At 44.2% G+C, this 15,046-nt stretch overlaps 1 protein-coding gene across 8 annotated transcripts in view; it reads left to right on the top strand.

Annotated features, from left to right (window-relative positions):
* Positions 1-12,682, top strand: part of SH3TC2 (SH3 domain and tetratricopeptide repeats 2) — a 57,950-nt gene extending 45,268 nt beyond the window's left edge. For 7 of the 8 annotated variants that reach the window (XM_060765091.2, XM_060765095.2, XM_067463717.1 and 4 more), the window contains 5 exons: positions 4,729-4,879; positions 5,937-6,059; positions 7,256-7,406; positions 8,388-8,584; positions 9,343-12,682. In XM_060765091.2, coding sequence (XP_060621074.2) covers positions 4,729-4,879; positions 5,937-6,059; positions 7,256-7,406; positions 8,388-8,584; positions 9,343-9,534 — 814 coding nt within the window. In that variant the 3' untranslated portion in view covers positions 9,535-12,682. The remainder of the gene's footprint in view (positions 1-4,728; positions 4,880-5,936; positions 6,060-7,255; positions 7,407-8,387; positions 8,585-9,342) is intronic. The other variant, XR_010909197.1, reaches the window with a different exon arrangement.
* The last annotated feature ends 2,364 nt before the right edge of the window (positions 12,683-15,046 follow it).

Here is a 15,046-nt window from a genome sequence, read left to right as displayed (position 1 = left end):
CGGTAGCAAATCGGCAGCCAGTGGAGCTGGGACAACAGGGGCGTTGTGTGCTCCCTGCCACCCGCTCCAGTTAGTAACATGGCTGCCGCGCGCTGAACCAGCTGAAGCTTCCAGGCCGTCTTCAAGGGCAGCCCCATGTAGAGATCGTTGCAGTAGTCCAGGCGGGATGTGACAAGAGCGTGTACCACTGTGGCCAAGTCAGACTTCCCGAGATACGGGCGCAGCTGGCGCACGAGCCTGAGCTGTGCAAATGCTCCCCTGGTCACCGCAGAAACCTGGGGGTCCAGGCTCAACGATGAGTCCAGGGTCACACCCAAGCTGCGAACCTGCGCCTTCAAGGGGAGTGCGACCCCGTCCAGCACAGGCTGTAACCCTATACCCCGTTCGGCCTTGCGACTGACCAGGAGTACCTCTGTCTTGTCTGGATTTAATTTCAGTTTGTTCGCCCTCATCCAGACCGTTACAGCGGCCAGGCACCGGTTCAGGACCTCGACAGCCTCCTTAGTAGCGGGTGGGAAGGAGTGACAGAGTTGGACATCATCTGCGTACAGATGACACCTCACCCCGAAACTCCGGATGATCTCACCCAGCGGCTTCATGTAGATATTAAACAGCATGGGGGACAGTATGGAACCCTGTGGCACCCCACAAGACAAAGGTTGTGGTGTGGAACAGGAGTCCCCCAATGACACCTTCTGGGTGCGACCCTCCAGAAATGACTGGAGCCACTGCAAAGCAATGCCCCCAAGACCCATTTCCGCAAGGCGCCCCAGAAGGATACCGTGGTCGACGGTATCGAAGGCCGCTGAGAGGTCCAGGAGCACCAACAGGGACACACTCCCCCTGTCTAGCTCCCGGCGCAGATCATCCACTGAGGCGACCAAGACCGTCTCGGTACCATGCCCCGGTCTGAAACCAGACTGTGCCGGATCCAGATAATCTGTGTCTCTCAAGAATACCTGGAGTTGTGAGGCCACCACGCTTTCCATGACTTTGCCCAAAAAGGGGAGATTGGAAACAGGCCGAAAGTTGTCCAATTTAGTGGGGTCCAGTGATGGCTTCTTCAACAGCGGCTTTATGATAGCCTGTTTTAGGCTCGCTGGAATCTTGCCTTCCCGAAGGGAGGCATTCACCACCACTGTTACCCACTCAGCCAATCCCCCTCTGGCCTCCCTCAGAAGCCAGGATGGGCAGGGGTCTAGGATGGACGTGGTGGGCCTCATTCCTCCAAGTATCTTGTCCACATCCTCGGGTTTCACAAACTGAAAAGAATCCATCAAAATGGGACAAGCAGGTGCTCTTGTTACATTCTCGGAGTCTGCATCTAACGCGGCGTCCAGCCCAGAACGGATCAAGGCGACTTTGTCTGCAAAGAACCGAGCAAATGCTTCACAGCGTGCGACCGAATTGTCAGGGCTCCCACCTGCAGTGGTGGGAGTTAAAAGACCTCTGACAATCCGGAACAACTCCGCCGGACGGTTCTTTGCAGACGCAATAGTGGCCGCAAAGAAAGTTTTCTTTGCGGCTTTTATTGCCGCGGCATATGCCCTAAGAAAGGACACAAACCGTGCTCGGTTTGACTCGCTCGGATCCGAATGCCACACGCTCTCTAGTTCCCTCTTCCTTCGCTTCATCACTGCCAGCTCCTCAGTAAACCAAGGGGCTGGTTTAGCTCGGCTACTTGAGAGGGGACGTTCCGGAGCAATCATGTCAATAGCCCTGGCCATCTCCCCATTCCAGAGAGCCACCAAGGCTTCGACATGGTCACCTACCGAGGTGGCGGGAAAATCCCCAAGAGCCGTCAGGAATCCATTCGGATCCATCAGCCTCCTGGGGCGGACCATCTTAATGGGTCCTCCACCTTTGCGGAGGTTGGGGGGCGCAGTGAGCCTAAATCTGATCAGGAAGTGGTCGGTCCATGGCAACGGAGAGATGGACAACTCCTCCACACCGCCACCCTGTTCCCATCCCTGGCAGAAAACCAAATCCAATGTGTGTCCAGCACAGTGGGTGGGGCCAGATATTTGTTGGGACAGCCCCATGGTTGCCATGGCAGACATGAAGTCCTGAGCCGCACCTGTGAGGGTCGCCTCGGCATGGACATTGAAGTCTCCCAGCACAAGGAGCTGTTGAGACTTCAACGCCAGGTCCGAGACCACCCCCGCTAGCTCAGGTAGGGAGACTGTAGTGCAGCGAGGTGGACGGTACACTAGCAGAATCCCTATTCCGTCCCGGTCACCCACCCTCAGGTAGACGCTTTCAAAATTTGCGGTCTGCGGGATGGGGCACCTGGTCAGATGGATGGAATCTCTATAGACCACTGCGACCCCGCCTCCCCGCCCTCCGGATCTCGGTTGGTGCTGCACGGAGAAGCCCGGAGGACAAAGCTGGGTCAGATTTACTCCTCCAGCTTCATCCAACCAGGTCTCCGTGATGCACGCCAGATCTGCCCGTTCGTCCAGGATGAGGTCCTGGATCCAGGTCGTTTTTCCGTTGACAGATCTGGCGTTCAACAGCACCACCTTCAGTCCAGAGGGTCCGCTCACCTGGTTACACCAATTTACCTTAGGAGACCGAGTTGGAATTGTTAATGTTTTGGATAAATAGTCCGAATTTGGCCGAATTTGAGGTCTCCTTTTCCCGCATCTCCTCCTTCCCACCACGACCTCTATGGGGGCCCCTCGGCTGGCGGAACACCTCCCTTCCTCCATGCCGCGGTTCATGACCAGGGACTTAATCTCTATTCCATCAGATGTTTGAGATGTTGGCGTTTTTTCTTGCCAGTTGTTTTGGTCTCCTTTATCCCCCCTCTCCTCCCCATTGTTCTTCACCGGCTCCAGCTCTCCTCCTCCCCTGCTCCTTCCACCAGTCAATAGTATCAGAGACAGAATAAATAGGAGGGTAGGGGACCACATGGATGGAGACAACACACTTCGGTAGATGGTAAGTACAGGAAGTCAACGTTCAGCCGAAGAACAGGGTGGTCCCTAGAGTGCTGGGGTCTTAAGTGCAACAGTCATAACAGAAGCAAATTCCACGGCTACAATAAATAGTTCTTAAAGTGCAGGTTTTAAAGTGCATCAAGGTATTAAAGTGCAATAAGCCAAAACTTAGCCCTCAATGTTACTAAAGTGCAGCAGGAGGAAACGGGTAAGGTAAAGTGCAAATCAGTCGGCAATGGAGGCAGGCGCCTTAAAGTGCTATGTAATGATCTTATTCCCACATTATCAGCAAAGTATGGAGGAACTATAACATACGATATTCACAGTATGTAAACACAACAATCAAGGATTGAGAATTGGGAGAGCGTTATGATTCAGATGTAAACTGGACGGTTGGTGTCAAATAGCGGATGGGTTTCCGGAGGTGTCGACACGGCGGTGGTCAGCGCAGTTGGTCTAATAATTGATCTACACAATAACAATCAGCACAAGAGGATCAACACAGCACAAAGAGGATCAACACAAAGAGGGTCAGCGCAAAGGTCTACACAGTGTTGGTGGGCCCAAAAGGTGGAAAAGATTGTGGGCCAGAGTCTAGCTCCACTGGCTCCTGTGAGCTCCTACAATGTAACAGCCCGCTCAACAGGAGCCTGAGGGGGCAGAAGCGATGGAAGGAGTCCTACCAGTGGGAGCAACGAGCAGTGCTGACTCAGCAGCCGCGTCCTGTGCGGCCAGATGGAAAGGCTACACAGCCGCGGCCTAGCTAGGGCAGCGCCCAATGGCGCCGCCAGCCCCCCAGAGATCCAGACAGCTCACCTCGGAGCTTTCTCGCTCCGCAGTCTCGCCGCTTCGCCCCGGAGGGGGGCGAGCCAGCCGCTCAGATGGTCCCGGCGTGGTTCAGCCTCTGCAGCGGCGGCGGCGGTCTCTCTCGGAGCGGCGATGGTGGCCCTTGGGATGGTTCGGGCCTCTGTGGCGGCAGCGGCCCCCGGCGGCGGCTAGGCCTCTTTGGCGGCGGCGGCGGCTTCAGTGAAGGCCCCTGCAGCGGCAACGGTGATCTTATCCAGGGCAGCCCCAACGGGATCCTGGCCTCTGCCGGCGGGGGCGGACTTGCCTGAAGGTGGGACGGGCCCCGCAGCGATGGCTTGGCCTCCTCGGCGGCGTCTGCCCTCGGCGCTTGGCCTCCCCTTCGGTGGCGGCCTAGCAACAACAGCGGCGATGGCTTGGCCTCCTCGGCCTCACGGCGGCGTTTGCGTCGGCACTCGGCCTCCCCTTTCGGCGGCCGGCGGCGGCGGTCCGGCGGCGGCGGCCTAGCGGCGGCCCCAACAATGATCTCCTCACCTCATTGCTGTGCTGATTATGAGACAGTCTAAAGGGAATATTTCAGTCTGAATGGTAGGAATGTTTCCTGATAAGGTTTTTATTTGTGCAGGCCCTCTGGATTGTTCATGGAATTTGCTGGAGACTCGGGTGTGATTCAGAGAATTCATGCAGTGTTTCCACTTGTCCGTTTTCTGTGTTTTTCCACTTTCCCTCCCTGTCATATTTGCCTTTCTTTGTTTCTTACTGCAGTAGATCTGTTAAAGACAGGGTTTCTGCAAAATAGCTTTACGTTCTCTGCCTTTTGTGTGTAAGGTGTTGAACATTTGGAAACATTCCAGGGTTGGACAGCTGATGACACAAAGGAGAGGCTTAGCAGGGCTTGTCAGAAGTTGATTCATTGGCTTTGACTTTGAGCCTGAACACCCATGTGTTCTTTGTAATAATGGAGCACCTGTGAACTCCACAGATCTTTGAAGCAGGCCTTGGACTGTACCAAGCAGAGTCTGAGGCTCTTCATTGACATGGAGGAAACGGTAAAGGCAGCACAGGCCTGGTTACAGGCTGGACGGCTCTACTATCAAATGCAAGAGGATGAACTTGTGGAAATGTATCTGCAGGTACAGTAGAAACAGGAGGACCCACTGTGGCCCCTTCTACATGCAATATAATTATGTGCTTTGAAATGGATTATATGGCAATGTAGCGTCAGGTCTACACGTCTATATTAAACTAGTGTGCAGATTTGTGCTCTGACTTAAGACTTAATTTATGCAGGAGATCTGCATTTACTTTGGTCTCTTAAATACCCTACTAAAAACCTCAAATTCTATGACTTAAGGTCATAATTTAACTACTATTCTTTAAAAAATAGGCAGCTATGAACAGATGTAACTAAATATGTTTACTTAATTTAATTTATTTGTAGTCTATGTATTAAAAAGGGGTTTGAATTCTAGAAACTTTTTTATAGAGGGGCATTGGGGTAATCCATGTCATATTTTAAAAGGGATGACTGCTGGGGAGTCAGCATTTAGCAAATCTGATCCTCCATAATCACAAGGACTGTCAGCTATCATTGTGAAGAAGTCTTCATGCTATGTAATAGTGATCCAGACCTGATATGTCAGTCAAAAATATAAATTGTGTGCAATTCTAGTCTCAGTTCTTGTGTAAGAACCTTACCTTCAATTTGAAAAAATATATGCAGAATTCCAAAATTCAAAATACACCAAATATCAAAATTGTCCAGACATGACTGAGATAGTGATACCTTTGCTTTCTGATGGTTTGATGTACTTTGCTTATGTACAAAAGTATTAAAATATTGTGTATAAAATTACCTTAAGGTTATGTGTATAAGAAGCATAAATCAATTTCTTGTTTAGACTTGGGTTCCCATATGTACATGCAAATACAGGTATTCCAAATTTTGAGGAAGAACTCTAAAATCAAAAACTGGTCCTAGACATAAGGGAGACTCAGCCAACATATACCTGCTTAGACTCTTCGTTCATGTGTTTATTCAGAAATGAAACATGAAATTTGCATACATACCCAATTGCAAAAGTTCAGATCTATCATCATTTATTCTTACGTTTTAGTGATAATGGGTACCATTTTTTTTGCATGATGCATACTACATAACCTTTTATTCCAACTGGATCTCTTTTCTAGGCAGCCATAGAGTCAGCACTGAGACCCGAAGAGCTTCACCTGGCCATGGAACTGTATGAAGAAGCTGGTGATGTCTTCTTCAATGGAGTCCGGAACAGACAGAGAGCAGTGGAATATTACAGGGTAGCCACCCTCAGCCCTACATGTGCAACAGTCCATACCCATGTGGATGTTCATGTCAAAGCTTTACATGAATACTGTTGACGCTGATTGGAAAGATAATACATAAGTAGAAAGAAGAAAGTTGAAAGAAATAAACTGTCAGGCAGTGTTTGTGTGCAAAATCCATAAATTCAGTCTAGTGATACAACTCACAAGTCTGACATACATGTGCCAGTATAGTCTTTCCTCCTCTCTCTCTCTCTCTCTCTCTCTCTCTCTCTCTCTTCATTTTTTAAAGTCTTACCTCTTTTCTACCTGAAGGTGAGGTAAGGCTGCTTGGTGTTTATCTAAAACAGCCAAAACATATTTAAAAATTCAGAGTTGAATCTTTAAATATGTTCAACAAAAAATGGTATTTGTTATTTATAGAAGTACACGTGCTGTATGATGATGTCTTGGCATAGTTTCTCTCCACCTATGCTCATGGAACTTGAATTGGCCTCTCAAACAGTTTTGCCTGACTTTTTGGGAGAGTGAAACCCACAAGTGAAGGTAGAATGATCAAATATTGTATTGTATTATGATGCTGCCTAAGCCATTCTCATTGGTTGATAGTTTTAAATTAGAAGATTGGGCTTCAACTAAAGAATGAGACAGTCTCTCATATTAAAGACAATTTTGGATAGCAATATTATTGAAAACCTGGAATACATAAAATATAGGCATTTCCAATTGTGGCATTAGCTGTTTGAATGTTGTGTCCTAAGGGCGATCTTCCATTCAGTTCAGAAATATATGTGCATGGTGTTCTTCTTATAGTAGCAGAAGACTAAACTGAGTTGTGTTGACTTGAGACCTGAAGAGAAGGCTTTGTTTTTACAACAAGAGCTGAATGGGCAAATTTTACTATTACAAATGCAATACCAGACAGTATCTTATTGTTTTGGAAGCTCAAGAGACAGGACAGAATATGTGGGCAATGATGTCTTAATGTCCATTAGTATGGACAAGAAATCAGTAAGCCTTAAGCCTTGTTGGGTTCAGTTAGACTTGAAAATAAATGATGGTTTTTAGAGAGAGGTGAATGCAGTGGTAAATGCTGGGATTGGGTGTGATGGTCAGATTTTCTTTCTGAAGACCTCCCTTAACATTTGAGGTGACATGGTAGCTAGGAACTTGTGATGTAAGGTGAAAACTCTGTTTCTTGTTCTTGGCAGGGAGGAGCTGTACCTTTGGCTAGGAAGCTGAAGGCCTTGCAGACTGAGCTGAGGCTGTTCAACAAGCTGACAGAGCTGCAGATTGGACTCCAGAATTATGAAAATGCATTGGAATTTGCTACCTTGGCAGCCAGGCTCAGTGTGGATGTAGGTAGGAAAGCACACTGGATTTATGGCGTAGTCATATCAAAATTCATAGGGTGGAAAGCAGACAGAGAAATGTTGTAATTGTCCAACAATTTTTTTTAAAAAAAAATGACAATTCCTAAGCAGCTTCCATCACAAAATTCCAAGGGCAATCCACAGTACATATGAAGTGTGAGAGGAGAAGCAGAAAATGTCACTGCAGATTTGAATGGGCACTTTCTTTTTCTTGTTCCAAAGGAAATGTGCCAGCATTGATTTTAGATAAGAAAGAGGAAAGGGAAATGAGTAGGTGTCCTATCATATATAACAGAGCAGAGCCTGATTCATACATGCAAAAGACCTAAGCCTTTTTAGATTTAAGAAACCCCATAGCAATATCGCAAAAGTTGAAATTTGTTTTTTAAAATGTCGTTTAAATAAATTTGGAGGCTTTACCTGTAACTAGCTTATCTAATCTGTGCATATTAGTGACTCTGAGCCAAGAACACAGTTTTTGGGAAAGAATTGTTATGTTATGCCTCTTTCTCCAGACAGATTCCTGTTTCTGCAGTCAGAATGATTCAATTAGAATTATAAGAAACATTTATTGTTTTTTAAAAAATATTTATTGAAATTTTCCATGTATAGATTTAAAATATGAAATGAGAATGGGAAAAATAGAAAAACAGAGAAAAGAAAAAGGAAGTAAAAAGGGGGGAGGGATTTTTTTACTTCCGTCCTTCTTCATTGTGGCTTGTCCTTCCCTTTCTCTCCAACCTTTAGAAGAAACATTTATTGGTGAAGTGAAGTAATATAAAAACACTGAAATCGTTAAAGATTTTCTGGATCTTGGCTTAGTTATTAATAAGTGATTGCTGATTGACACCTTGGTGTGTTTTAAAAATAAGGGAATTTGAAGCAAATCCTGAATTAGAACATTGCTCACTCACAAGTTCATGATTTTTTTGGTAGTCATAATGTTTCTTTTTTTTTTTTTCCTTTCCAGGAGATCAGTGGCAAGAAGTGGTGGCCTTCCATCGCCTTGCAACTGCATACTATCTTCTGCAAATGTATGAAATGGCTGAGGACTGCTATCTGAGGACACTTTCTCTGCGCCCACCCTTGTTGCAAGGCATTCAGGAAGCCATGTATTATTCTAAGGTCTACTACCGCCTGGGAGACCTGACCCTGCACAAATTAAAGGTGAGAAACTGCAGGCTGCCGCACACAGCTGGAGTGCCTCTCACTAATGGTCTGACAAGGCCAGTTGCTGTGCTTAAATGAAGCTACTCACTACAGCATTAAATCAGCTGTCCCCAACCCAGTCCTTCCCAACCATATAACCAATAGTCAAGGATGTTAGGAGGAGTATTCTCCCTATGTATAAAGGGCACATTAGGCAAGGCCATGCTAATTTATGTAATAGCTCTAAAGGTATCTGCTGACATGTATTAGATTCCTCCCTTCTGTAGTGATGTTTACATCTGTCTTCTGCCTCACTCCAGTACGAGAGCCTGCTCTGGCTTCTTCAAGTCTACAACATTTTCCCCTTCAATTTTCTGCCTTTCATTTCTGTTTATGACGGGGGTGGGATTGTACAACTCGAGGGAAGCTTGCAGATGTGTTGGCCTTTTATGTGGTCCCCAAATCTCTCCCACATCACCCCTTTAAAAAAACACCCCAGAGTCCTCCAGATGATATAATTCTCAATTTAAATGCAACCCACCACCCACATCTTGTCAGGTTCTCAATCCCAGTTACTACTTGGAGGTCATTTCCAGTTTTGTAAGACATATGTGCATATGTGTGTAATGAAAATAAATAAAACATTTGCTAGAGTGATACCACATCATTAAAATTGCGCAAAATTTGTTACAACTAAATCTCCCTTTAATCCATGGCTGCAAGTTGGTCACCCCAGTATTCACTGAGTATTTTTTTGCCTTGTTTTTTATTGTCAGGATGAACAAGATGCCACCAGCTATTTCCTCTTGGCATTGGCTGCTGCCACTGAGCTTGATGACCGGTCTTGGCAGGACAGGATTCAGGCTAGATTGATCCAAATGCACAATGCTTCTCCATCGGATAAGAGCCCAAGACGATGGACTACTTATAGGGCCCGATGGTTAAGTGAACGAAGGCAGGCTATATGACAGATCGCATCATGGGACTGAAGGCCTCCTAAGAAGAGAAGCACTCATCTTCTTACCTCACTCCAAGTTTTCAGATACCTCCTAGATCCAGAGGAAGGGGCAAGATCAGCTCCCAAATGCTTCGGTGTTATAAATTCTTATATTCAGTGATGAGAAAAAAAACTTTTGCCAGTTAGTATCCTGGTAGGCTAATATGAAGTAGGCAAAATGCCGGTCCACTTTATTTTGGCTGCAGTTCCGATGGTACCCCATGCTAGTGTAACAATTTGTTATGCTGGAGTAAGGCATCTTTTGGAGTGGTGCGTAGCATTGTGTGATAAAGATGTTATCAGAGAAAGCTGCTCTGACATCTCCTTAGCAGTTTAGAAATCGGTAGGTCAGGGTTATTACCTAACTGACACAACTGAGAATCTGAGGAAGTAGGTTTCTCTATGACAACTTATGCTACTGACCTCTTTCTCTAAGTCTCTAAGGTGCTATAAGATCCCTTTGTATAACAGAGACAAGTGTTTTGCAAGCCTTATCCATCCCCAGCCTTCACTGCAGCACTTGTGCCCATTTTACCCTTCTGCTACTGTGCCATCATCGTAATGCCAGCTCACAAGATCATGGCCTTTTATTAGCAGCTGTAACACCTACACAGAGAAGGCTTCATTTGTCTATAAAGAACTAGCTTTATAGCTCAACAATGTGCAGGCATTCTGTAAAGTGTAAATGAATAATGCAAGGTAGGAGGTAAGCAAAAATGATTTTGCTGCTGGAATACACGTTGGTGAGATCTAAGAAGATATATTAATTCTGGAAAAAATGTATAAATAGACTTTTCAGCTTGTACCTGTTCAGCTTCAGTGCCAAGATGTAATGTATAGTTTCAGATTAATGGGAAGCCTGAGAGGAGCAGAAAGCCTCTGAAAGAGAAGAAATATCACTGGCAGCGAATGTGTCCCGTCCCCCCTTATGTATCTTTTAAGCATATCATTTATCTGTGTTTATATTCTGTCCGGGTTTTCCCTCACCAATTTTGTTTCTGCTATCAGAGATGTTCCTGAGCTGTATTAAGGCTATGCAAATAATGATAGCATAAAAACCCCACAGATTGCAAGATAACATTAAACATGTGCTTAATATGGTCTCAGAGCAGGGATGGGCAGATAATTTGGAGTGCAACTCTCATCAATCTTCACCATAGCTTATATTTGCTAAGAAATTGTAGTCCTGCCTTAGGCTGGTTCCAGGCGAGTTTCAATAAATGCCCTCCATGTCCTTCATTCTGTAACTGCCAAGATTTCAGTGGCTCCGGAGATGAGGAAACATGGCTCACGTGTGTGTAAAGAATGTAGGGTGTGACCTCAACTTATAGAGAGCTAGAAATGAGGTTTTTAGGAAGCAAAATGAATGCAGTGATCCTGTGCATGCCTTATGTTGAGCCTACCTTAAGATTCAACATGTTTACACTATGCTGTATTGCATGTAAGTTTAAGGGGTTCTAAATGAATACCTGGATTTTCCTTAGGAATAGAACTGAAGCTGGTTATGAAGGCTGTTTTGAGGCAGAGTGGCTAGGGTATTTTTGCAGCTTTTGCTTCACTTTGATTTCTTTCTTTTTAATGAAGTGTCTTCGTTAGGGGCAGAGAGATCTCATCTTTGTAGAATGGGCAGAAGGAAGCTCTGGATCCAGAGGGCTAAGAATTCTGGTTAATGATTACTGAACAAGCAGAGCATTCAGACAGCATCTTCTTCCTTTAAATTAATCTGCTGAAATGGGGGGGGGGGGGAAGCTTGGGGCAACTGGGAGGGGATTTTCGTGAAGGACTCCCAACTTCATTCAGTACTGAGCTCAAATTCTGGGGTTCAGTATTTCTTTCATCCTCTGCCATTTGCACCAACCTAATTTTGGTGTCATCTCAGGGTTCTGGAAAAACAAGCAGGGAAGACAGACCCAACAAGAATGAAGTGTGTGCTCCCCTCCTTGTGGAAAGCACTGATGAAAAAAGTATACGTTCAGTTTCCTAGTTTTCTATTCCACCCCACAGGCACTTTCAAGTGGAACATGAAAATCTAGTCCTTTGGTACATTCATGTGTTTTAGAGTTGAAATGTCTCCTGTGGAGATACTGATAGACCTCCATCTGAGGCCCCTTCTACACAGCTATATAAAATCCACATTATCCGCTTTGAACTGGATTATATGGCCGTGTAGACTAAGATAATCCAGTTCAAATAAAATAATTTGGATTTTCAGCTTTGATAACTTGGATTATCTGGCAGTGTAGAGGGGGACTAAGTGGCAAGGGGCATACAATCAAGGAAACAAAGAAATGAGACCATATCATTATGGACAATGAATACTTGTTTACACAATGTGCCTACCACTGGAAAGATGAAGATGTGTTTTAAAACAAATATTCTGTCACCTCAGTAGTGAAGGGCCATAACTCAGGGCCCTTCCACATAGCCATATAAACCAGAATATCAAGGCAGATAATCCTCAATATCTGCTTTGAACTCAGGGCCCTTCCACATAGCCCTATATCCCAGAATATCAAGACAGAAAATCCCACAATATCTGCTTTGAACTGGGTTACCTGAGTCCACACTCAGATTATGTGGGATTTCCTGCCTTGATATTCTGGGATATGTGGCTGTGTGGAAGGCCCCCCAGTTCACACTGCCATATAATTCTGTGTGGTGTGTGGAAGGAGTCTCAATGTAAAGCACAGACTTGACAGGCAACAGGTCCCAGGTTTCAGTCTTTGGAATCCTCTTTCAGTAGAAGGTTCTGAAGAAGCACAATGGAATATTGTCTCAAGAGAGCTATTGACAGAGATCACAATGCACTAGGAAGACTGACCACACTAGATAATGAATCCACTTTCAATCTGGTTGCTGCCTCCTGCAGAATTCTGGGGTTTGTAGTTCAGGGAGGAGCCTTTAACAGCCTCACTAAACTACTAACCTCAGAATTTTGCAGGAGGTAGAAACGGGATTTAAAGTGGATTCATTCTTTAGTGTCATGAAGTAATGAATGGATACTCCATATGCTTTTTAGATGCTCATACTAGAACTTGAAATGCTTATGGTTTTGAACTACAGCTCTTGTATTAAAGCAGGTAGCATTGGTCAATATAAATTGCTATTCGAAAAAGTAACATTTCCAATCTCTGGTTCTTAATCTGGTAGTTGTAACGCTGATATACCAGCTCACAGAGTGGAATTTTACTCTTCTCTTGTACAGTATGTAAACACACCACAAGAGGGCAAGAAAGACAGTACTTCCAGGCAATCTTCACTTTAAGTTCCTTATTATGAGAAATATAGTACAGTCAGTCCCCAAGTATGTATGTATACACACACACACACACGTATAAAAAATCCAACTTCCGACTTCCAGTGGAATCATAGTTAAGAACCAGGGTGAGATAACAGGAAGTGAGAAAAATCTATACCTAAGAAGGAACATTCAATCATAGAACAGTTATCATGGGGAAAAGTTGTCTCCACTGAAACTTTACCAATCCTTGTTTCTGCAACAAGCCATATTTTTCAAAATCCAATTATCACATGGACAGAAAGTGGGATCAGATATTATGAACAGGGGCACAGACAGTAAAACGAACACCACAGGCATGTTAACACTTCCCTATGCTATCCAAAGCTTATAATACAGTTGGAGTTACACTTTAAAATGTACCTGTTTTAACTTGCATACAAATTCAACTTAAGAACAAGCCTACAGAACCTATCTTGTTCATAACTTGGGGACTGCCTGTTGTCTGTTTTTAAACAACACAATCTTAAAACTGAACATTTCAAATGTGTCAGTGGCTGGCTGACATGGATAGGCAGACATCCCATTCTCATCCTCAGATGTGGGCATTATTTAGCTTTGTTTCTAAACCCTGAATAGGTCACTTTGCTAATCATAATAATAATCATAAATATTGATTGACTCCCATTCACTCACCCCTTACTAATGCAACCCCCCCCCCCAAAAAAACCTCGAGTTAATGTGGCATGCTTACAAAAAATGCCAAAGTGCTGGGTTCTCATGTTTAATAGGGAACATTTGCAAATGATCTTGGCAAGCTAATTTTCTTTGGACAGCATTTCAGAGTTTTACAAAGAGAAACTCAAACCATGCAGTGGCACATTAGAGCCAAGGCTGCCAGAAATAATGTTTCGGCTGAAAGAAATATTCATTGAATAATAATAAGATTCTTTAGGAAATACCCCTGATTCAATATTCCGATTCCAGAAAACATATAATTGCACACACTGTTTTTTCTTCTTCTCAGGCCAAGGAAGACCTTTTAAAATTATCCATATGTGTTTTTCTTAATAATTGATAATGACATATGTATGCTCCAAAGAGCAGTTTTCTGGGTGGATTTACATGCATAGATAAGGGTTTCTCTGAGGGGTTAAATATGGCTTAATATGATCAACTGAAACTACATGGAGTTCTAGTGCCAAGGTAAGTGATACAGTGCTGCTTCCCTATACTTTTTTTACACAGACTTCAGAACACTGACATGTAGTTTCTGAACATATGGATCTCCTATTAGAATTAATTTTTTTCATAACAGAGTGACGCTGCATAATGAATGCGTAATGGTTTGACCAAGAACTGAGCTCTCCCTCTCTCTTAACTTCATAATTGTTTCCCTTCATTTTTATTTCAGCATATAAGTCAACAATATAAATAAGCAGAATATTATTTTGCTTCCTTCCAGACATTCAATTTTCTTGAAGATTTTTTCTATGTTTCCTTAAAGTGTTCCAACATGATAGAAAATGTGGTTGAAAAAGTATTCTTTGAACATTCATGGTCACTCACAGAAGAAGCAGACCCACAATCATGTGTTCTTAGAAATAAGTGCGTCTGGATCCAGTGGCACTTGCTTTCTAGCAGCCATGGTTTGGATATGCAGCATTTGTTCTATTTAAATACACTCTTGGTCACTGGAAACTGGCACCTCTCCAGTAGAGTAAGTGGATGCTCACACCAGCTGAGAATGTGACCTAAGAATGTTAGCCTTATGTGGCCCTTATAATTCACAGCAAAGTATCCTCTGCAGCCTGGGAAAATTCAACAGCATAGATTTCCCATTTGGGAATGCCCACATGGCATTGGTTCCCTTTCTGTCTCCCTTGACAGATGTGGACTGCTTTCATAATATGATCTGGGATCTTAATCACTCAGGAACCAACACATGTGATAGCTACTGCAAATGCTTAAAAGCAGTTGTGTCACATATGCTGCTTCTCCAATCACTGTTCTCCAGACAGAACATTTGGTAGTACAAAAATACTGGGCTTCAATAGATTTCACTTAATCTCTTTCCAATCTGAAATAATGAAAGAAAGAAATGGTCTTGGTGTAGCCCTTATAGCTCCAAGATTGTGATACTTTGGGACCTGACATGTTGCATTAAATACTAATGGGTACTCCAAAAGTGTACACACTGTAGTTGTTTTCTTTATAAAAATTGATTGGTTAATTTTAGTTAATT

This window comes from Anolis sagrei, chromosome 2 (genome assembly GCF_037176765.1).
Source record: "Anolis sagrei isolate rAnoSag1 chromosome 2, rAnoSag1.mat, whole genome shotgun sequence".
In the NCBI taxonomy this organism is placed as follows: Eukaryota; Metazoa; Chordata; class Lepidosauria; order Squamata; family Dactyloidae; genus Anolis; species Anolis sagrei.
This window is presented reverse-complemented; position numbering and strand designations above follow the sequence as displayed.